The sequence below is a fragment of the Phycomyces blakesleeanus genome, assembly GCF_001638985.1.
Source record: "Phycomyces blakesleeanus NRRL 1555(-) unplaced genomic scaffold PHYBLscaffold_3, whole genome shotgun sequence".
Lineage (NCBI taxonomy): Eukaryota > Fungi > Mucoromycota > Mucoromycetes > Mucorales > Phycomycetaceae > Phycomyces > Phycomyces blakesleeanus.
Window position 1 is genome coordinate 936,613 of NW_017265136.1, and position 22,124 is coordinate 958,736.

General features: G+C 35.9%; 7 protein-coding genes across 7 annotated transcripts; 5 read left to right on the forward strand and 2 right to left on the reverse strand.

Annotated features, from left to right (window-relative positions):
- Positions 1–818: 818 nt before the first annotated feature.
- PHYBLDRAFT_163539 (hypothetical protein) lies at positions 819–3,934 on the forward strand (the record flags this gene model as incomplete). The annotated part of the gene is made up of 5 exons (XM_018434818.1): positions 819–963; positions 1,023–1,064; positions 1,126–1,350; positions 1,407–1,801; positions 2,513–3,934. 5 exons carry the CDS (start codon positions 819–821, stop codon positions 3,932–3,934), a joined length of 2,229 nt encoding a protein of 742 aa, XP_018296468.1.
- A 131-nt stretch (positions 3,935–4,065) lies between these two features.
- Positions 4,066–5,397, reverse strand: PHYBLDRAFT_163540 (hypothetical protein; the record flags this gene model as incomplete). Its single annotated transcript, XM_018434819.1, has 4 exons — positions 4,066–4,230; positions 4,331–4,516; positions 4,581–4,886; positions 4,942–5,397. The coding sequence occupies 4 exons, from the start codon at positions 5,395–5,397 to the stop codon at positions 4,066–4,068; spliced, it is 1,113 nt and encodes a 370-aa protein (XP_018296469.1).
- A 117-nt stretch (positions 5,398–5,514) lies between these two features.
- PHYBLDRAFT_163541 (hypothetical protein) lies at positions 5,515–7,501 on the forward strand (the record flags this gene model as incomplete). The annotated part of the gene is made up of 9 exons (XM_018434820.1): positions 5,515–5,517; positions 5,740–5,791; positions 5,867–5,928; positions 5,996–6,044; positions 6,115–6,182; positions 6,250–6,311; positions 6,383–6,433; positions 6,977–7,077; positions 7,434–7,501. The coding sequence occupies 9 exons, from the start codon at positions 5,515–5,517 to the stop codon at positions 7,499–7,501; spliced, it is 516 nt and encodes a 171-aa protein (XP_018296470.1).
- A 1,741-nt stretch (positions 7,502–9,242) lies between these two features.
- On the forward strand, positions 9,243–12,095 carry PHYBLDRAFT_163542 (Homeodomain-like DNA binding domain-containing transcription factor; the record flags this gene model as incomplete). The annotated part of the gene is made up of 6 exons (XM_018434821.1): positions 9,243–9,647; positions 9,719–10,225; positions 11,207–11,331; positions 11,377–11,441; positions 11,688–11,778; positions 11,834–12,095. 6 exons carry the CDS (start codon positions 9,243–9,245, stop codon positions 12,093–12,095), a joined length of 1,455 nt encoding a protein of 484 aa, XP_018296471.1.
- Positions 12,096–16,114: 4,019 nt separating this feature from the next.
- PHYBLDRAFT_73865 (hypothetical protein) lies at positions 16,115–16,897 on the forward strand (the record flags this gene model as incomplete). Its single annotated transcript, XM_018442933.1, has 2 exons — positions 16,115–16,630; positions 16,802–16,897. The coding sequence occupies 2 exons, from the start codon at positions 16,115–16,117 to the stop codon at positions 16,895–16,897; spliced, it is 612 nt and encodes a 203-aa protein (XP_018296472.1).
- Positions 16,898–18,194: 1,297 nt separating this feature from the next.
- Positions 18,195–19,452, forward strand: PHYBLDRAFT_163545 (hypothetical protein; the record flags this gene model as incomplete). Its single annotated transcript, XM_018434822.1, has 6 exons — positions 18,195–18,201; positions 18,655–18,720; positions 18,903–18,970; positions 19,066–19,102; positions 19,167–19,240; positions 19,390–19,452. 6 exons carry the CDS (start codon positions 18,195–18,197, stop codon positions 19,450–19,452), a joined length of 315 nt encoding a protein of 104 aa, XP_018296473.1.
- Positions 19,453–20,059: 607 nt separating this feature from the next.
- On the reverse strand, positions 20,060–21,442 carry PHYBLDRAFT_163546 (hypothetical protein; the record flags this gene model as incomplete). The annotated part of the gene is made up of 4 exons (XM_018434823.1): positions 20,060–20,125; positions 20,197–20,502; positions 20,561–20,842; positions 21,380–21,442. The coding sequence occupies 4 exons, from the start codon at positions 21,440–21,442 to the stop codon at positions 20,060–20,062; spliced, it is 717 nt and encodes a 238-aa protein (XP_018296474.1).
- Positions 21,443–22,124: the final 682 nt, after the last annotated feature.

Sequence of the window (22,124 nt, forward strand, 5' to 3'; positions counted from 1 at the left end):
TTATTATTGTCGGACGGCTTTTTGATAGTTTAAGGTTAATGTTTTTCCATGCCAAGCTTTTACATAGTTACTATTTATATAACCTATCTTCCCACACTAAAAATGCCAAGATTTCTCACGCTAATTATATTCAGACTAACTAAAAAAGGAAATTTTTCCGGAAAAAAGCTATTCTTTAGCATTTTTTCTCACGAATTCAGCTGTATTGTTTACGTAGATCATTTATGCAAGATTATGCATGATTATGCATGTTATATAACAAGTATAGCCATAATTTACTAATTTTTTTCAGTAATACATTTGTATTATTTATGTTATGCAAATATGCATAATGACATATGTTATACAAACTTTCTTTTGTTATATTTTTTATATGTGTTTCTATACAACTATGCAAGATTATGCAAGATTATGCAAAATTATGCAAAATTATGTAAAATTATGCAAGATTATACAAGATTATGCAAAATTATGCAAGATTATGTAAGCTGATAACAGCTGATCTGATATATATATAAGTGAATATTAGTCAATCTTATACATATCACTAGAAAAACATACGGGAATTACCATGTACAAAGTTAAATTATAACAATAGAAAATCTGGGGTATTTTTTCATCTCAGCTTTTTTTGTGTGTTCAAGATGAAAACACTGTTTTCCGGTTTTCTATTGGCTTGGATACAACAGGCGAAAATATTATTTATTATTATTATTATAAAGACATAACATTTCATTATAAAGACATAGTAAATTTAGTAAACGTTGTACTTGTTTCCTTTTTCTCTTAACACTTCAAAGTAAAAATAAATAAACATTATGTCCACAATTCCTGAACTCTACAACGAAAAGTGCCATTGTGCTGGATGTAGTCAGAACGATCTCGGCTATAGTTTTGTTGCCAGAAGAACTGCTCAACGTCATAACAAAAGGGCAAGACTAAATGCCATAAGATGTGAAAGGGGTACAATATTTGAATTTATTTAATTGTATTGTAATCCATGAAATAACGTGTTGTAATAGACATGTCTACCCAAAGAAATATGATGGAGGTCGATGATGAACGTAAGGTTTATTTAATTCAGATACTGTTAGGTATTAACCAAGTGTTATATTCTAAATGTAGCTATCTTAACCCATCAACCCGGAACCCTGAAAGAATCGTACACTCAGACAAACTCACCTGTTTGGGAAGGAGCTTCAATGTCTGACACTGAAGACGTTTCCGTTACTAATGACGCGATCAGCAATGGCGACAATGATGACAGTGGAAGCAACAGCAATGAAATCAGTGAAGACGAAAGCGAAGACGATGTTATTGAGCTCGACGACAATGAATTGAATAGTGAAGGTCAGTTAGTGTTAAAAAATTTTTAAAAAAAAAGCGTTAATTTTTTTTTATAATAGACCCTTTTGCCACCCCCGATATGCCCCAGAACCCAGTGCACAGGTTCATTGCTACTTTTGTGGTGATGTTCGCTTCCCACTATGTGGTTGACAAGGGCGCCGTTGTCTTGATCGAGTTCATCAACAAGCTTTTGACAATTTACCAGCAGGATTTCCAACTGCCCTTGAGCCTTCCTGGTCTTCAGCGCATGACAGGTTTCTCAGCCATGACCAAAGGCATAAAGAAATTTGTTGTGTGTCAGGATTGTCACAAGGTGTACGAAGAAAGTGCATCTGTCCCGTCTCATTGCGATTTTGTAAAGCTTGGTGCACGCTCGTCTTGCAACTGCCAATTGATGAAAACATCAGCATCGGGTGCTTTGGTGGCCAAGCGTTCATACTTGTACCAGTCCATTGTTAATACTTTACGAATGTTTTTTCTTCGTCCAGGATTCGAGGATAAAATTAGACATTGGAATCACGAGCTGAAGATGGTGGATACGATGTGTGACATATACGACGGTGCCATGTGGAAGGAGCTCAAAGACAAAGATGGTGTGCAATTCACAAAGGATTCGCGTTCATTAATGTTGACTCTCAACATCGACTGGTTTCAACCTTTCAATAACATCACGCACTCAACTGGTGCCATATACCTGGTAGTAAACAATCTGCCTCGCAATGAAAGATACAAGCCAGAGAACACACTTCTCGTAGGATTGATGCCTGGCCCAAAGGAACCCAAATCCAAAGAGATAAACCATTATCTCCGGCCTATGGTAGATGATCTGATAAGATTGTATGAGGGACTGGCAATCCCAACTTTCGAGTGTCCTAGTGGTGTCCGCGTCCATGCCGCATTGATGATGGTGGCCTGTGACATCCCGGCAGCAAGAAAGACAAGTGGTTTCACCTCGCACAACAGTACATGCGCATGTTACAAGTGCAACAGACATTTCCCTCGCTTGGAAAACGGTGTCAATGTTGACTTTCGCGGGTTTGACTTCTCTTGGTGGGTGCTTCGTGACGGTGTAGAGAACAGGTTGCATGCTGAGGAGTGGGAAAGTGCTAGTACCCCCTCAGAAAGGCATCAGCTGGAGGTCGAAAATGGTGTTCGATGGTCGCAGTTGCATCGCCTTGGATACCTTGATCTAGTACGTGGAACGATCATCGATCCCATGCATAATTTATTCCTGGGAACGCCTAAAAGATTGATGGATCGTTGGATCAAAGACGAAGACATTCAAGATGGCGATTTTGCGGCAATGCAGAAGACTGCAGAAACGATGATTGTGCCTGGTGGATACACCTCTTTGAACTCGAAAATAGGAAAGCAGTTTTCGTATATGAAGGCAGACGAGTGGAAGTCATGGGTGCTCATATACTCGCCAGTTCTGTTGAAAGATGTTCTTGCAAAAGACAGATTCGAAAACTGGATTAACTTTGTTGATGCATGCCGCCTGTTGATCAAGCCAACGATCACGTTCGATGAAGTTAACACTGCCCATCAGTTTCTTCAAACTTTTTGCACCAGATGTGACGAGCTGTACAATGCCGAAATCCTCACCTGTAATATGCACCTACACCTCCATCTTCGAGATACAATTCGTGATTTTGGACCAGTGTACGGTTATTGGCTATTCGGGTTCGAGCGGTTTAACGGGTTGTTAAAAAATTTGAAGACAAACAGGAAGATCGGGTTTGAAGAAACATTTATGAAGAAATTTATTGAAGATGTGCACAAAGACGATCTTGTCAACAGTTTCCTTCAGAGTACCTGCCAGACATCTGCATTTCCTCTCCTTACCAAACTCACTTCTTCCTTTACACCCGCCACCATTCCATCTATCCGTCAACGTACCTTCCGCATACAGTCATTTGTCGAGGCTTCTGAAGATCCAAATGTACTTGTAAAAGGCAACGAACCTCTCCCTCCTTCCGCATTCCCTCTATCATTAAAATCCGCTACCACAATGAGTGACATTCACTATGTTCATCTCTTACAATACTACAAAGTTGCGTACAACAATGAACAATTAGTTCACTTTCAACAAGCGTCAGAATCATCATACTTTGTCGACAATACAATCACCCTGTTGAAATACATCAACATCCTTGGGCAGGTCTACAAGGGTAAAGGTGAATCTGGAAGTCGTGGCTCTCTTGTACAAGCAAAGTTCATTGGAAGTACTGGTGAGCATATCATCGCATACACGGGTCAAATACAGTACATTTTCACCCATTCTTTCACTCCTCCACCTACCTCTTCATCCCTTACTCCCTTGCTCCGCACCCATCGCCGCCCAACACAACTTCTTCACAATTCTCAACATACTTTTGCATTTATCAAATGGTACACACCCGAAAATGATAAATCGCGAGAGTACGAACACGTTGAAACCTGCTTTCCAACATTTTCTCCTGACGATTTCCAATGTGTATTGCCAGTGCATAGAATTATGTTAGAAGTAGCAACTGCTGAGCACACAACACGCAGAAAAGTAAAAAAGATGCTGGTCATTCCTTTGCCAAAAAAACAATACATTTAAAAAATAATAAAATTATAACTCCCTTTTTTAAAGGCACACAGAAAAGAATAATCATAGTGTTTGTATTTGTTGGTACATTTATCATTGTCAGATGGAGGATGCGGAGGATGTAGAGGATAAGAAAACAAAATTTATTGAAACTCATCTCTAAAAGCCCAGTGAGGGAGAAGGGACGTCAATCTAGGCGGGACTGCTAAAACAGCATCTCTACCGAAGGACCTCTTCAACATCTGATGCGAATTGAAGTCCATGCGATTACGCATAAAATCATCAACAACTGCAAGAAAGTGATTGTACTAAATACAAATAAGTGATTAATCAAAGTTCTGTTTCATTTAAATCCATAAAAAAACAAAAAAAAAAGCTATATACAATAATGTAAACAAAAGAAATTACCTCATCGCTTCTCCAACTTGGACGCACTGTACGAATCGCACGGTTGCTCGAGACTCCAGGCATATCGTCTTCAGATTCGCCCTCAGACATTGCTTCTTTCTGTAAGAGTCCGTCACAGCTCTTACCCACCTTCATATCAATTTCAGCCTTGAATGTATGGTAGGTCAGCTCGCGACGGTCAAAATGCTAGTTTATAAATGTATTAATATGAATACATTTAATTTGCAATCAAAATATACTTCTAACATACATCGGTCTCTCGACCTGCTTTTCTTGACCAAGAATTTGTCTTTTTGCGCGCTTCATAGGATTCCTTGACTCGGCGTCTCGTTCCACAAAAGTTTGTGTAGATACAATCGCTAATATCGGCCTGTCGAACACTAGTCCCAACAACCTTTGGAGCCAGGTATGCATGAAGGTCATGCATCAGCTGTCTGTTGGGTGGAAGTCTGTAATCAACATTAAAATCCCAACTGCACTTGCTGTCGTTAGCTGCAACTAGTTCTGGCTTATTTGATTTGAAGTTGTGTTTCTTCAACTCTCCTCGGATAAGAGCCTATACTTAGTGTGAGATATTATGTTGATGAGCTACTGTACATCTCAACACTTACTAAAACTCTAGTGCGATCCTGTTTACTAAGTTCACCAGCGTTTGCACCAGTAAGAACCACTGGACCAACAGAAGGAGCGACAGAAGGAGCAACAGAAGGAGCAACAGAAGGAGCAGCAGAAGAGATACCAAAAAAAGCCTCAGAAGGTGTTGTATACCAATCCAGAGTAGAACCAACAGAAGAAGCTGCGAAAGGGACAGAAGCAGAAGCAGGTATAGTGGTAGGAGCAATAACTGCAAGAAGTTCTCCAGAGGCATTGGCAACGCTATCAAGTATTTCCAATGAATCTTTGTTCCCCTTGATGACAGTGCCAATGTTTGAATCCATGGTCTTGAGACTTTCCTCCATAGCGGTGAGCCTTCTTAAAAGCTCAGTATATTCCGGGGATGGAGCCGGGGCAATTGACTGATGATTGTTAACCATGGTCTGAAAGCTATCTAATAAAATGTTATACATGAGTTGATTGTTAATTATATTTGTTTTATATATCTATTCATTGTATATATAGAGTGTTATTAACATACAAAAGAAGTTAGGTGTTAAGCGAAAGAATAAAGTGTAGTTAATGGAAAGATGGTAAAAGTAAAAGCAAGAACCCATTTATTATATTACACTTGTTGCTGTAAATACTCAGGATTTCTTTAATACGCATATCTCTATTAATACTTCCTGGAATTAACGGGGTGCAAATCGGCTTTGAACATGCTTTTTTCAACTCAATCCAATATATGATTTCTGTCTTTTGGCCTTTTGGCCCTTTGGTCTTTTGTTCTTTTTGTTTTTTTTTTCATTTACAAGTTTTCTCTCTTTTCTCTCTTTCCAACATTTATTATATTCACAGATTTTCTTGGTAAGATATCTTATTCTTTAATATTATATATATATATATAACTAAAATGATAATAATTGTTTTCTATTACTACAGACACTCGCGTTTTGTTACCTTCTGATGCATCCCCTTCACAATGTCCATCCGGATTAGCTAAGGTTAGTAAATATACTTTATGCCGTCATCCTATAAAATTATCCTGACTTTTTCCTTTCTTTTGTATAGGCCATATCGCCGAAATTACTCTCTACTATTAAACACGGTTATGAACACGGTAATATTTTATTTTATTTCAATCTATCTCTTTTTAATAAGCACATGGCTTAACATAATTTCTATTATAGATGAACCTCCCTCTCATAAGCACATCGCGAATCAAGAACTTTCATTTCATACGAGTGTCATTGACATGGTATTTTTTTTTTGTACATGTAACAATATTATTTATTTTGTATATTAATGTATATCATTTACTGAAGACAATATTAGCATCTTCTATGTACTCTCTTGGTCTGCAAATAAATCCTTTTGCTTCGGGTAGGTAAATGAAATATTCTACCACACAGTTCACAAAAAATAATTTTTTTTCAGCATTTTTATAGCCAAATAAAGTGTATTGAGTACTATGGTTCGCATTCATGACGCCTTTTCTTTTTGTCTCTGGTAAGCTATTATATTGCAAGCATAATTACATATATATATTCTTAATATCCACGATTTCTTGTTCAAACAGCTAACACTTTTCTAATTTCATAGAACAACCATTTACAAGCAAGCAACACACAACTGGGCTTTTCTCTGGGAGATATTGTTTGGAGAATACTTGTTTTATCAGAACATTGGCCATTTCAAATTGTATGAAGGATAGAACACTAGCCAGAATGTTCCTGAATATTAAATATAACCACTGTACTATAAACCTAAGAATATTCTTTTCTTTCTAATAAAAACAAAATAAACCAATAATTATTATAAATAAATTAAAGATCGGAGAAGTGTATGGAAGCAAACAGTATAAGAAGAAGTCTCTAAGATTGGATAAAATAAATTCAAATACAACAAAACCCTGTAAAAACTGGCATATCCATAAATTAAACAATGTAAAAACTGGCATATCCGTATAATCGATCTTTCATTTATCGTTCTTTTAATCAGAAAGCGGTAGGATATATTACAACAAAACATAATTCTGAGTTGCCGTTTTAGTGCATGTGGTAAAAACCCATATACAGAAAATGCAAACACATCCTACTATCCTGCTGTTCTGACCTTTTCCTATGTTCGAAAGTTGGTCTTACCACCTATGAGTAAGTCAGCTTCATACACTTGTAAAAACTATCTGATCACATTGTAAAACCTGGTCTTTTCACATAATTAATTACAGTTTTACACATAAAAAAACCGCACCTCTTTTCCAGTGGTTGTTGTTAAATAGTATTAGTCATTATATTTTCAGCTTTTTATATCAAAAAATAATATTCCAAGGTCCACTAAATAAAGTAGTACAAATTGAACTCAAGGAGATAAAAAATAAATAGGACAATATATTACCTGCAGCCATAAATTTATTATAAACATTCTTTTTTAAAACAGATATCTTAATTCTCTCTCTTTCCATTTGGTGTTTATATACCAAAACTCTTTATTTCTCTTCTTAAATCAGCAATAAATCTCATTCTCATGCTCACTTCAACAATTAAATATTACTCTGACAATGAAAACACTGCTTAAAGCTCTACACCTCATGGATTTTTTTATTATTTCCAGATCACATTATGTTTCTGTATGTAAATAAAGCCTATACCTCGGAGTCATTGATATTAATCTCTAAATAATCTATAGTATTTTGAACAAAAGCTATAAATCTGAAAAGAAAACGTGACGATTCAACTCTCCACCTACAAAGAAACTACAAGATCAAACATCTATCTGTACAATAGGAACCAGTCTACACATATTCATAATGCTTTTAAGTGCATTTCACCGACCATACTTTTTCGAAATCCAACAGTAGAATTCACTCTACTGACCACACAAAAACTTGCCAATTTTTATCTCAAATATCCAGTAATCTGATTGACTACCACAGCAATTGTATTTCTTATGAACCTGGTCCTACACAAGCATCTAATACCATTACAAAAAATAATCCAAAAATGCTATATTTATTCAGCACCTGCTCCAACCATTTTACAATGTCAGAATCCTGATCTTCTTAATATCAAACTCAACAACTCTTTGTAATCTGCACTCGAAACAAGTAAATGTCCAACAATCTGTTAAACAACTGAAAGCGGTCCAAGAATTATACTTTGCCCACAATACTACCCGATCTCAATTTTGGAAACCCTCATGATACAAAATACCAAAAAAAAATCAAATATTACACACACAAAAACAGTAACAAAAAATAGCACAAGCTCATGACAAAAAAAAGAAATAAAAAAAGAGATGAAAAAAAAAAGAGATGAAAAAATAAAAAAAATAAAAAAAAAGAAATAAAAAAAAAAATAAAAAAAAAAAAATAAAAAAAAAATAAAAAAAAGAAATAAAAAAAAGAAAAAAAAAGAAATAAAAAAAAGAAATAAAAAAAAAGAAATAAAAAAAAAAAAAAAAAAAGAGAAATAAAAAAAAGAAAAATGTAATAGCAATTTTAAAAATAATTCTCCAAATAGTATAACTAGCATTTTTATTCATAAATTTTTATAATATACATAACCATTTTTTTGCAAATAATTTCTGAAAAACTGAAAGTCTCAATAACTGAAAAAATGAAAGTCTCAATAACTGAAAAACTGAAAATCTTAATAACTGAAAATAAAATGGTATCTAACCGCAGAAATTTCTGAAAAACTGAAAATCTCAATAACTGAATTTCGAGCTTTTCCTTGGCTCTATACAAAAAAAAACTTTCTTTTTTTTTATTTTTTTTTTATCTTTTTTTTTGGTTGGGCAAACCCATGAGGAGAAATCCCACCCCTTCCTTCGAGACAGAGGACAGGACACCATCAAGGCTCTGGTAGCACTGTAAATCGGCTAATAAAATAAATGTTCTTAAAAGTGTGAAGAAGCTTAATATGTAAACATTCATTATTCTTCAACACGTTCTTTATCCAAATATATTAAGACAACAGGACAAGACTATACCTTGGTAGAAACGTTTAAGTTATTAAAATATTTTTTTTTGGTATATATACCCCAGTGTCTTAATAAAAGTTTCTCAGTTATCTTTCTTCCTCGATTTTAACACCCTTTTTATTTTCAAAAAAAAATGCCTACTTCCAACAACTCCCTCGAATTTGTTATGGACAAGCACTGTGAAATGGTCAGTCACAGCAGTTCTGCAGACCAAACCCAGTTTTCTGGAATTTCTTTCGACCCCTTGTGCGATTTCAACCAAGAGATTGTTGGCAAAATGCATGGAGAAGTTGTACTCTGATCTGTGATAGATGTCTTTGTCAACCATGCCAATATGGAATGGACCCGTACCTCGGCCGGAAACCCAGCAGTCACAAACCTCCTCAGTCTCAAAAGTTTCCTGCCAACCGAAGTCAACGAGGCCACAACCAAGACAATTGTTGCACAGAAGCCGAAGACGAATCTGCCGGAGAAGGTCGATCCTGATTCTGTTCCCACTGCAGAAAGCATAGGTCAAGGTTCGTACCAAAAGTACAACCAAAACCAGGTGAACAAGCTCTTCTCGTTGGTTTTCTCGGAAAACCAGACTGCTGCTGCCGCTGCCAGGGAAACGGGGATCAATGTCCGGACTGCCCAGAACTATGTCAGGCTGGCCAGAGAGAAGATCCAGGCCGATTTTGATGCTGCCACAGTGAAGACTGATAAGTCCAATGGGCTGGAGACGATGGAGGTTGAGGAGGTTTCTGCGCCTAAAGAACAAAAACATGGCAACCAAAAGTTGTTCCAGGCGCACTCTGCTTTTTTTTGAAGTTTTTCGAAAATAAACCAGATGCTACCTTGGAACAAGCAAGGATAGCTGTCATGGAAGAGTTCTCTGGGCTGCAGATTACCAAATCAGCAATCCAGAAGCACTTGGTGAAGAAGTTGGAGAAGCTGCCTGAGAAGAGAGACAACGTCAACACAATTGAGATGAGACGAGACCGCATTTTGGAGTGGCAACAACTTGCGGATTTCAACTATCTGTTGAACTGTGTGTTCATCGATGAAGCAGGCTTCAACATGCACATCAAGAGAACTTTTGGCCGTTCCGTCAGTGGCACCCCGGCTAAGACAACTGTCCCGATGCAGAGAGGTGTGTCCATCACCATCCTTGGTGCAATGCGCAAGAGAGGGATTGTCAGCCTCTCGTTGAAGAAACCCACTGCTGTTGCAACCAAGAAGAAGAGAAAGTTGGACATCTACACCAACGTTGAGGTGAACGGCCAAATTGGCACCAGAACCCAGCACTACCTCAACTTTCTTAGTCATACAATGGACGTTCTGGACAGCCAGGGTATGCAAGGACGTTATCTCATCATGGATAACGCTCCTATCCATAAGGCCGATGAGGTGAAAGACTTTATTTCTTCCCGTGGATACAAGTGTGCATATCTTCCTGTGTATTCACCTTTCCTGAATCCAATTGAGGAAATGTGGTCCAAGATCAAGTTTGGTGTCCGCAGAGAAGAGATTACAGAGTCAGACGGGCTCATCTTAAGGATTACAGAATCAGCTAAGACTGTCACTCTTTCGGACTGTTTGGGTTGGATTAACCATGTCATTTCATTCTTTCCTTGCTGTTTGAACAGAGAGCGAAAGCTTTAAGTATGTCTTTTATGTCTATTTAAGCTCTTTACACTCTATGTCTTTTTTTATTTTATTTTTATTTGTTTTACTGCTTTATGCTTTTCTTTTTTTATTACTGTATATTTCATTATATCTTACTTCTTATTATGTGTTCTATTTCTCTATCAACTAATTATGCCTAATAAAAATATCCATGTTTTATGCCAAAAAAATACGACGTTTACAAAAAAAAATACTACAGTTATATAAAAAAATACAACGTTTACAAAAAAAAATACTATGGTTATATAAAAAAAATACAACATTTACAAAAAAAAATACTACGGTTATATAAAAAAATTGTAAGCCATAAGGATAAAAAATTTGAGTGCCATGTACCCTTCTGCCAATAGTAAAAGGGGGGGAGCAAATTCAGATTGCAATGGGAGCAAATTCAGTTGGCAATGGATGCAAATTCAATTTCTATGGAAGCTAATCAGATGTTAATGGGTTCTAATTAGATGGAAACGGATGCTAATTAGATGGAAATGGGCGCCAATTGAATGGATAAAACCAGTATCATCAGCTTATATATATATCAGATTGGCTGTCATCAGCTTGTATATGTATGAGATAGACTGTAAATATCTTATATACATATAAGATTAGCTGTTAATAACATATATATATCAGATTGGGATTTCTGAAGGTTTATGGGTTTTAAAGCTCCGAATTCAAACTCCGCCCTTTGCTTACAGTGTTTTAAAGCAATCTGTAGATCACGAGTTCAATTCTCACAAAAGACATATAAATATTTAGTGAAACATAACATATTTAAATCATTATTATTAATTATTTTAAAGTTTGTTTTCTCTATCAATTTTGCGACGTCTTGTGACGTGCATATACTTAAAACAATGCCGTGAATGTAAGCTATATAGATACAGTTGGAGCATCACATAACATCACAAATTGATAGAGGAAATATAATTATAAAATTTATAGTATCTATTTTAAGTATTATAATCCTATAAATAATATAGTTTTTGTGGCTTAGTCACGTGCTACGTCACAGAAAAGTTTTTTTGACGGCTTTTATTTTGTTTAAATATTATGTTTATTTGTTTTTTTTGCTTTCTTTTCTTTTATTTCTACTTTATTTATTTTCAAATAGATAATCAATCTTCTTTATCAGTTCATTCATTATCTATTCCTCCTTTGAGCTATGTTATGACATCAATATATACATCTGAAGTTGCAAAACGGTAAGTAAAAAAGTTATTTTTTATTATTATATATTAATATTTAATATATATAAAGATATTTGATTGCACAGGGTGCTTTATATCCAAGAAATCATATTATTTTTACTTGTTCTGGTGGCAGTTCTATGAACTATGTATTTGAAAAAGACAGAGGCTACAGTTACAGATACAGTGGAGTAAACAGCATGGGAGCAACATATTGTAAAAGAGAAAAAAAATCTGAAAGATTAGATTCTTTCTTTGCACAAAGACATCTTTTTTATGATGTTGTTATGCAAGGAATACAGTCTCATCAATTAAATGAAAGAAAATTTTAGCTTCTACCAAAGTGAAAAAATAATATCCTTAACTTTCTGTTCATTGTTTGTCTACTTTTACTTAAGAAACCACTTTCAAAATCATTAGAATAAGAATATATAATCTTTAAATATTAAGAAAAATAATTTTTATTGAAAGTTTAATATTTAGTAACATCACTGCAAACTTTCTTCATATGGGCTATGCGAGTTGGCATAGACATGCAGTAGGCCTTGCATACTGCAACCTGTATTTTCTTCCATTCTTCAAGGATAGCCTTGTCTAGTTCCTTAATAGTTCTTGGAGCTAGTACTCTTGCCCTTACCATCCGACCCAAATGAGCCCATAGGTTTTCAATAGGACCAAGATGTGAGCTATTCAGTAGCCATTCCATTATTGGTACATTATGGGTCTTTTTTCAGTTCTCAACAAGTTTTGACTTATGACAAGGAGTATTGTCTTCTTGATAAATAAACTCCCCGTCATGTCTTTCACTTAGGCGACCATAAAATGAGAGCAACTTTCTTTCCAAAAGGTTTATATAGCCAAATTGGTCAAGGCTATTAATAATCGTTTTTAGTAGGCCTACTCCTTCTGCCCACACACAGCCCCAAACCATCACTGAACCATCTCCAAACTGTACTCTAGGCATAATACAATCAGACTTGAACTTCTCCAGAGGAAAGCGCCAAATTCTAAGGTTTCCATCCTTTGGGAAAACCATAAAGCAAGACTCATCACTCCAAATCACACGATCCCATCTTTGATTGGTTTCTTTGCAACTTTTAGCAAACAACAATCGCTTCTTTTTATGTGTTCTGGATAGCCTTGGCTTAAACACAGGATGGCAAGACGTTCTGATTTTATGAATAGTTTTGCGGATGGTATTCTTGCAAATGTACTTGCTAATCATGAGTCTCATGGCGTTTGTGAGTTCTCCAAGTGTGGCATTACGATTTTTTTTTATTTCGTTTTTAAGCTAGCATAAATCTCTCTCACCCAAAATTGATGGACGTCCTTGGCATTTTTCTGTTAATGGCGTGCCATTCTGTTCCCATCTTTGAACTGTGCTATGTATAGTTGTCATGGATATGCCTGTCTTCTCCCAAATGGCAGTCAATGAAATCTTATGGAGAGCACCACCAATAATATGTCCTTTTTCATAATCTGAAAGATCTTTTTGTTTCTTAGAAATACTTTTATTGATTTGCTGAGACATTATCACTGGAAAAATAAGGACAATTAACATATTGTCCAGGTAGTCGGATCATAGTGGATATGTCAGGATTTTTTTTCATCTCAGCAGTTTTTTTTCATCAAGTTGGGGGTGTAGTTTTGATGTATTCTATTGGCTTAAATAAAAATAAAATAAAAATAAAATAAAAAATACGTTTTGGTTTACTATAAAACCGTATCAAATGAAATATTTGTAGCACTCTTGTTTCCTTTTTTATTTTATAATTCAAAATACATACACTATGTTTCCTTCTATTCAAATGCACAACACTGATTGCCACTGCACCAGATGCAATAATAATGATCAAGGAGTTTCCCGAGTATCGAGATGTACTGCTCAGCATCATAATAAAAGAGCTAGATTTGAAGGTACTGAGATATTCAAGAGTTGTATAATTTATTCAGTGCTGTTATCTGTCTACCGAGTAATAATCGCTTTTATTTTTATTTTTTATTATTTTAAAAAACATAGCTGAAAAGAGAAGCATGGAAGTAGATACTGAAAGTAAGACATTTTTTATATGAAACGCAGAAGAAAAACTAATAATAAACTATTATATTCCATATTTGTAGTAATCCCGATGTATCAATCCGATTCTGTGGAAGCAATGGACGGTCAGGCCAACTCACCTATTTCGGATGCCGTCTCAACGTTTGACAATGACGTCTTTGTTGGTAATGACTACAATGGTGCTGAGTCTGACACGACCAATGACAATGACAGTGATGACAATGACGAAGAAGACACTGCCAAGATTTATGTTGAAGAGTTTAACAATGAGGGTCAGTTTTAAATACATAAAAAAAAACTAAAAAAAATGTGTGTTAATTTTTTTTTTAAAAAAAAGACCCTTTTGCTGCTTCTGGTATGCCCGAGAATCCAGTGCACAGATTTATTGCTACTTTTACAGTACTGTTTGCATCTCGTTACGTGGTCAATAAGGGTTCTGTTGTCTTGATTGAGTTCATCAACGAGCTCTTGAAGATTTATGGACAAGATTTCCAACTTCCCGAAAGTCTGGCTGGGCTACATAAAATGACTGGCTTTTCGTCTATCACCAAAGGCATCAAGCGATTTGTGTCATGTCCAAACTGCCATTGCATCTATGAAGAAAACATGTCTGTACCTCCCCATTGTGTTTTCACAAATGTTGGTGCACGCTCTCCTTGTGGTTGTAAGTTGATGAAAGAGTCAACTTCAGGTGCACTGGTATCAAAGCGAGCATACTTGTACCAGTCCCTCAAGCAAGCTTTGTCTGTTCTTTTCCTTCGTCCTGGTTTTGAAGAGCAAATCCGTCACTGGAACACGGAGCTTAAGATTGTCGATACTATGTGCGACGTATATGATGGAGCAATGTGGAAAGAGCTGAAGGATGCAAGTGGTGTCTCGTTTGTTGCTTGTCCTCGCTCATTGATGTTGACACTCAACATAGACTGGTTCCAGCCGTTCAATGGAGTTAGTTACTCTTCTGGTGCAATTTACTTGGTTGTAAATAATCTGCCTCGAGAGGTACGGTTCAAGCCTGAGAACACAATTCTGGTTGGTTTGATGCCTGGTCCCAAGGAGCCAAGATGCGAGGAGATAAATAACTATCTCAAGCCCATGGTAGACGAGATGAAGCAGTTGTATGTTGGAATGTGAGTCCCGACCTACGAGTGCCCTTCTGGTGCTAATGTCCGTGCTGCCTTGCTGATGGTTGCGTGTGACATCCCTGCTGCCAGGAAAACAAGTGGATTTACAGCCCACAATAGTACATGTGCGTGCTACAAGTGTACAACCCAGTTCCCCAGATTGCCCAACACAAATCAGGTGGACTTCAGTGGATTCGATTATTCGCTTTGGAATATTCGTAGCGGTGTAGAGAACAGGTTGCATGCTGAGGAGTGGAAGAGTGCGAGTACACCCTCAGAAAGGCACCAGCTGGAGGTCGAATATGGTGTTCGATGGTCGCAGTTGCAACGCCTTGGATACTTTGATCTAGTACGTGGAACGATCATTGATCCCATGCATAATTTATTCCTGGGGACGCCCAAGAGAATGATGGACCGGTGGGTCGATAAGAAAACGATTGGAGCCAAAGAGTTTGCTGCCATGGAAAAAATCGCAGAGACAATGGTTCTTCCGAGGGATTATACAAAGCTGACATCGAAGATTGGAAAAGGCTTTCCTTACATGAAAGCCGACGACTGGAAATCCTGGGTACTGGTGTATTCTCCTGTTCTGCTGCATGGTGTTCTACCATTTGAAATGTACAACAACTGGATGAATTTCGTCCGTGCATGCCGCTATCTTATCAAGCCAAGCATCACATTTGATGAAGTGAACAGCGCCCACAACTATCTGGAAATGTTTTGCAAAAAGGCTACCAAACTCTACACTCCCACCATCCTCACCTGCAACATGCACCTGCACCTCCACCTTCACGAGACCATTCGTGATTTTGGACCCGTGTACGGTTACTGGCTCTTTGGGTTTGAGAGATACAATGGCCTGTTGAAGCATATAAAGACAAACGGAAAAGATAGTTTTGAGGCAACATATATGAGAAGTTTTGTTCAAAACGCATTCAAGGGTGACTATGCCAATGCTGTTCTGAAAAGTTCTAGCCACGTCCCCTTTTTCAACATTCTCTCAAAGCTTTCTCCGAAATTCACACCTACCACCACAGTCATTACTCTCTCCTCCCGTCCATTCCGATTGCAATCATTCTTACTAGCATCGTCCAACCCACATCTTCCTCCAAAGGGTAACGAACCTCTCCCTCCTTCGACTTTTCCTCTTCAGCTAAAAAAATCATCACTGATGGATGAAACCGACTATGCCCATCTGCTTCAGCACTACAAAACATCCTATGATCTTCCCGACCTTGTCAGTTACCAATATGCCACGCTCACAAACTCCTTTGTTGACAATGAAATCACAAAGTTGAAGTTCATTGACTTACTTGGTCAACAGTACCGTGGTAAAAACGGTTCAGCTAGTTGTGGTTCTCTTGTCCACGTAATGTTTGTTGGTAGTGACGGTAGAAATACCCTAGCCTATGCTGGACAAATACAGTATCTCTTCACACACTCCTTTACACACCCTTCTAACAGCAATCTCCACCTGACTCGCATGGTTCATGATCATCAACATGTATTCGCATATATCAAGTGGTTTAATACTTCCTCTGATAGATTGCGTGAGGATGACGGTCTTGAGTTTTGTCTCCCCACCTTCTCCCCCGATAGTCGCCATTGCATTGTACCTGTGCACCGCATCTTTTTAGAGATTGCTACAGCCAGGATTACTACAAGTAGAAATGTTAGTAAGATGTTAGTAATTGCTTTGCCAAAAAAGCTTTATGCTTAAAATAAAAAAAAACCCCCACTTGAATTTCCTTTTCTTATACAAAAAAAAACAGAACAAATTCCCTATATATATTGATAGTATTGTGTATGTAAAAAGTAATACGTAGATAAAAAGAGAGAAACATTTTTTTTTATTTAGAGCCCGTCTCTAAGAGCCCACCGAGGAAAATTGGGGCTAATGTTATCCGGGACTGCTGAGTTGGACACACTAGTAGTGATCCTACGGATCCTTTGATTAGCACTTGACCCCATGGCCTGGACAGCATAAGTGTCAACAAGTGCAATGAAACGGTTGCACTGAAATACATTCGTTAATAATTCACTCAATATAATAATACACCAATACAAACGTATTACTCCAAATTAATCTACCTCATCGCTTCTCCAGCCTGGTTGTACAATATGAATGACATGTTTTATGCCATCCTCGTCCATTTCATCGGCAGACTCTCCATCTGACATTACTGCTTTTTGGAGAGTGTTGGCACAGTCTCTGAGCATTACAAGATCAATTGCCTCCTTATTGTCTTTGTAGGCCAGTACACGGCGACACTCATTCTAGTAATAAGTTTTGTTAATTTGTTATTTTTATTTTTAATTTTCAACTATAAACTATATATATTAGCATAATACTCACATCATCTGCACGGGCTGCTCTTCGTGTAAGAGCGTTTGTTTCTGCTATCTCATCATCAGACATTCTCTCACGACGGGTTCTACTAGTGAAGTTGGTGTGCAACCTCTTTCGGAGGTCACTCCGTCTCATACTAGAGGAACCAAACCTGCGCTCAAGGTTAGAAAGAAGTCTCTCGGCTATCTCCCTGTTGGGAGATTTGTTGAAAGCAACATTTGTATCCCATCTGGGCTTGAGGTTGTTGGCCAGGATATTTTCTGGCGTTCTCAAGCTAAGCTTGGGTTTCCACATAAGGTTGTGAATATGAGCCTGATAAATAAATCATGAGAAAATGAATTGATAAAATATTTTATAATATGTTACTCACATAAACTGCATTAGATTCTTCACGGGTAGGCTCATGGTTAGAGATGACAACAGGTGCAGCAACAGTGAGTTCGGCTCTCACAGGAGCAGCAAGGGGAGTTCTGGCCAAACTATCTATGGCACTGATGGTGTTGGTGCTGGTGGTGGCAAGAACGCCAATTCTGCCATTCATGTTGGTCAGAGTTTGCTCAACATTGCCGATCTGTCCTTTTACGGTAGACATATCAGCTCTCACAGTAGAAAGTATTTCCATAAGCTGCTGATTGGTAATCTCAACAGGACGAAGGGCAATTGCGCATTCACGTCTTGTGTTAGTCATTGTCTACAGAATATAATAAAATGAAAGGTTATAATGATTAGTTTCAGATTATATTATTATTATTGCTGTCATTCTACAATTAAATTTATGTAAATTTAATTAAAAATAAATCGTATCAAGTTTACATACTTGAATTGTTAGAACAAGTGTATTGATTTGGGAGTATAAGTGTAGTAAGTAGCAAGAGAGTAAGAGCAAGGGAAAGTGTATTATATGAAAGGTATGATTATTATATATATTCAAAATATATTTGATATACGAATCTCTATTAATACTTCTTGTAATGACTGGGATGTAAATCGGTTTTCATATTGCTTTGGGACTTGATGAAATCATTTTAGTCTTTTGTTTTAAACACACTTTTTTCTTTTTTTTTTAAGATTTTTTTTTTTTACTTTTTTTATTCGTTTTTTGTTATTTCCCTCTTTTCTCTCTCTTTTCAATTCTTGTTATATTTGCAAATTTTTCTGGTAAGATTGTTTTTGGTTCAAAATACTTCTTTACAAAGAACAAAAGAATTAATTTTTTTGTCTGTCATAGGTATTCTATCTGTTTCTCTCTCTTCACTCTTTACACTCGCAAGGTTTTATGGTAAGGCACTTTCTTTGTTTTAAAAGAAATATATACTTCTTTATGTATAACTAAAAAATAACAATATATTTTAATGTCATAGAAACTCACTCTTTGTCTCATTCTGATGCGCCATCTTCACAACAGTCATCCGGATTAGCCAGGGTTAGTAAATATACTTTATGCCATCATTCCATACAATCATTCTGACTTTTTTCTTTCTTTAATATAGGCCACATCGCCAAAAATACTCTCTACAATCAAACACGGATATTGACATGGTAATATTCTATTTTATTTTAATCTATTTCTTTTTAATATTTATCTAACTGAATATAATTTCTATTATAGATGAACATCCCTCTTACGAACGTGCCATTCCTCAAGAACTTCCATCCCATGCTACCGTCATTGCCATGGTAAGCCTTTTATTTACTTCTATAAATACAATAATATTATTTATACTGTATATTAATGTATATTCTCTACTAGAGACGATATTACCACTTTACAGATAATATCTTGGTCTGCAAAGAAATCCTTTGCCTTTGGTATGTAAATCAATTATTCTATCACGCAATTCACAAAAATTAATTCTTTCCTATCGTTTTATAGTCAAAGAAATCATAATCCCGTGCTTTACTGTAAATGTTTTATTTCTTTGTCCATTTGTACTGGGTACTTCCAATGTAAGTATTAATTAGTCCATAAAATTTGCAGTATAAAACACGCACGCACTCCCATCACTAATGTTTTATCTATTCTCAAAGAGTACTGCTCTTACCCCTAAAAAAAGGTAACGAGCACCTCATTTTCTTCAGGTATTTGTTTTTTGTAGAAAATTTTTCATCCCAAATATAACAAGCTTGCCGAGCAAGAAGTAGCTGAGGATATAGAATAGCTTTATTAGATTTGAAACCTAGAAACATTCTATTCTTTCCAATAAAAATAAAAGTGTAAACCATTACCAACCTAACAAGAACGGGAAACCAAATAAATAAAGAACATATTACTGGTCCATAATTTTAAAGACGTGTTTTTATGCTGTTGATGATTGGAGGTTTTAAAGAACTGTCAGTATAGATGGTCAGTAAAGGTGGTCAGTAAAGGTGAGGTGTAGTACAGATAAACCATTGGAGCAATATACATGATGTAATCCGTCTTTGACCTTTCCTGTTCTGTGTCAAGAATACCGAGATAAATCCGTAGTTTTAAATATTTTTATTTATTTATTAAGCATAACGAGTATATCAAAAGTGCTACCAAACCTTACTTGCGGAACCCCCCATCTACATATACTGTAGTGTTTGTAAGTCTCGCACATACAGTGCTAGATGACCTTAAAACCTAGTGGAAAAAAATATCAACTATGATATATCACGTTATTCCAGTACCGTTTGCCCATATATACACATCAGTATTTTTCTACTTTTTTCCAGTGAGGGGGACATATCATTGTCTGATTCGCCTTCAGACATGACTGACTTTTGGATCAGTCCAGAGCAGTTTCAACCCATCTTGAGATCAATGTCAGCCTTGTAAGCATCATAAGCAAGGTGACGGCGAGTGTAGTTCTAAAGGGAAAAGACAATACAATTAATATTCTAATTGTTATTATTTAGCATAAATTGAAAATATAGTTTACATCAGTTTCACGGCCAGATCTTCTTGAATTAGTATTCAAGGCTCGTTCTGTTTCCAGAAGTTCCCTTTGCTGGCAACGTCTACTACAGAAGTTTGTGTATATACACTTACGAAGGTCGCATATCCTCATATCAGTGCCAGCAAACTTCTTTTCCAAGTAATATAAGAGTTGTTTGACTAACTCTCTATTTGAAGAGCGATCAAAATGAACATCAACTGCCCACTTTGGTTTTATGGCGTTCGCTTGGATTTCTGCCTGGTCTCTTGATTTTAGCTTTGGGTTCCACATATAACCATGAATGTATCCCTATCATATTTCAATTAGCAACAAGATTGGCAAGTGTTTTTTGTATCTTTATACTTACAAATACAGCATTAGTATCACCTGATTCAGTGGTGGGAAGGGCAGCAGAAGTGGATGCAACACTAGTGGGCACATGTGCAGGTGCTGGAAGGGCAGACAAGGCATCAATGTCATTGATGGCAGTTATGTTACCAGTGATGACTACATCAATTCTTGTACCCATCAGTGTGATCTTATCTTTTATGGCCTTCATCTCTTCTTTCATCGCATTCAAAGCTTGTAGCAACTGGACATCAGTACTATCAAGAGAAGGAGCAAGTCTGCGGTTGGAGGTAGGTATTATCTGTAATACATCATAATATTTTCAATTGTTAATATTAGTTCTTTTTCTTTTTTATTCTCTTTTATAAGAGACAATCTATTTATTTTGTTATGTAAATTACAGTAAGTTTGCAACGTAGATTTTTTGAGATGATATAACCAAGAGTGAGTGAAATTGAATTGCAAGTAGAAATATTAAGTATTTATAGGCCGTAGTGATGCTTCAGGAACACTTCAAAGACAACTTCTTGAAACATTGAGATGCAAATCGGCCTTGATACATTTTTTGACCTCAATTAATCATCTTTTTTCAGTTTTTTTTGCTATTGTTTATTGGATAAGCTTTTTGGTATTTTGTTTCAAACGCGGAAAAAAAATTTATGTCTTTTTCTTTTTTCTTTTCTGCTCCTTTTCTCTTTTCCAACGTTTGTCATTATTATATTAGTGGCTTTTTTTTTTGGTAACATACTTCTTTATTAAATACTTTTAAAATAACCAATAAAAATTAATACATTCTTTTATTATCATAATAAATACTCATTTGCTCTCATTTAAATACATTCATTTCACAATCGCTGTCCAGATTAACAAAGGTCAATATTATATTTTGCGAAATTGACATCTATAAAAATCCTTCTGACTTGTTTTTTTTTATTACAGACTTGATCATCAAGAATAACTGCTATAAATGAATTTGGTTAAAAACATCAAGGTAGTGTATATATATATTATTTTGACATATATCTTATTAAAATGAAGTCTTATTATAGATGAACACTGTTGATCCTGTCTTTGATTTCCCTTACATTATATAGCTGGAAATGACATTACATGGTAAGAATCACTACTTTATTTTATATTTTAGTTATATTAAGATTATAATGTGTTAACATAAAATATTATTATTTTTCACTAGAGTTCTATCAAGTGTTTACAAAGACAATCTATCTCTGTTAATATATATTCTTGCTACTTGTATGTAAATTATTTATTGTTTTATTTAATTCACAAAAATTAATGTTTTTCGTTGTTTTTATAGTGAAAGATATCATAAGGAACGCCATGGATTATCAATATCAACATCTATTTTTTGCTCACTCTTTTCCAATATTTACAATAGAAGTATAAAAGTGTATACAAAATGTAAAAGCATACTACATTAAATGTAGTACCCAGCACACATAGCTAATAATTTGTCTATGCTTCTTAAAGACTGTTGTATTTCAACAAACAGTCTGCTTTCTTTTTATATTTTCAGATATTTCTTTTCTGTAGATAATTATTCTATTCAAACAGTATCAAGC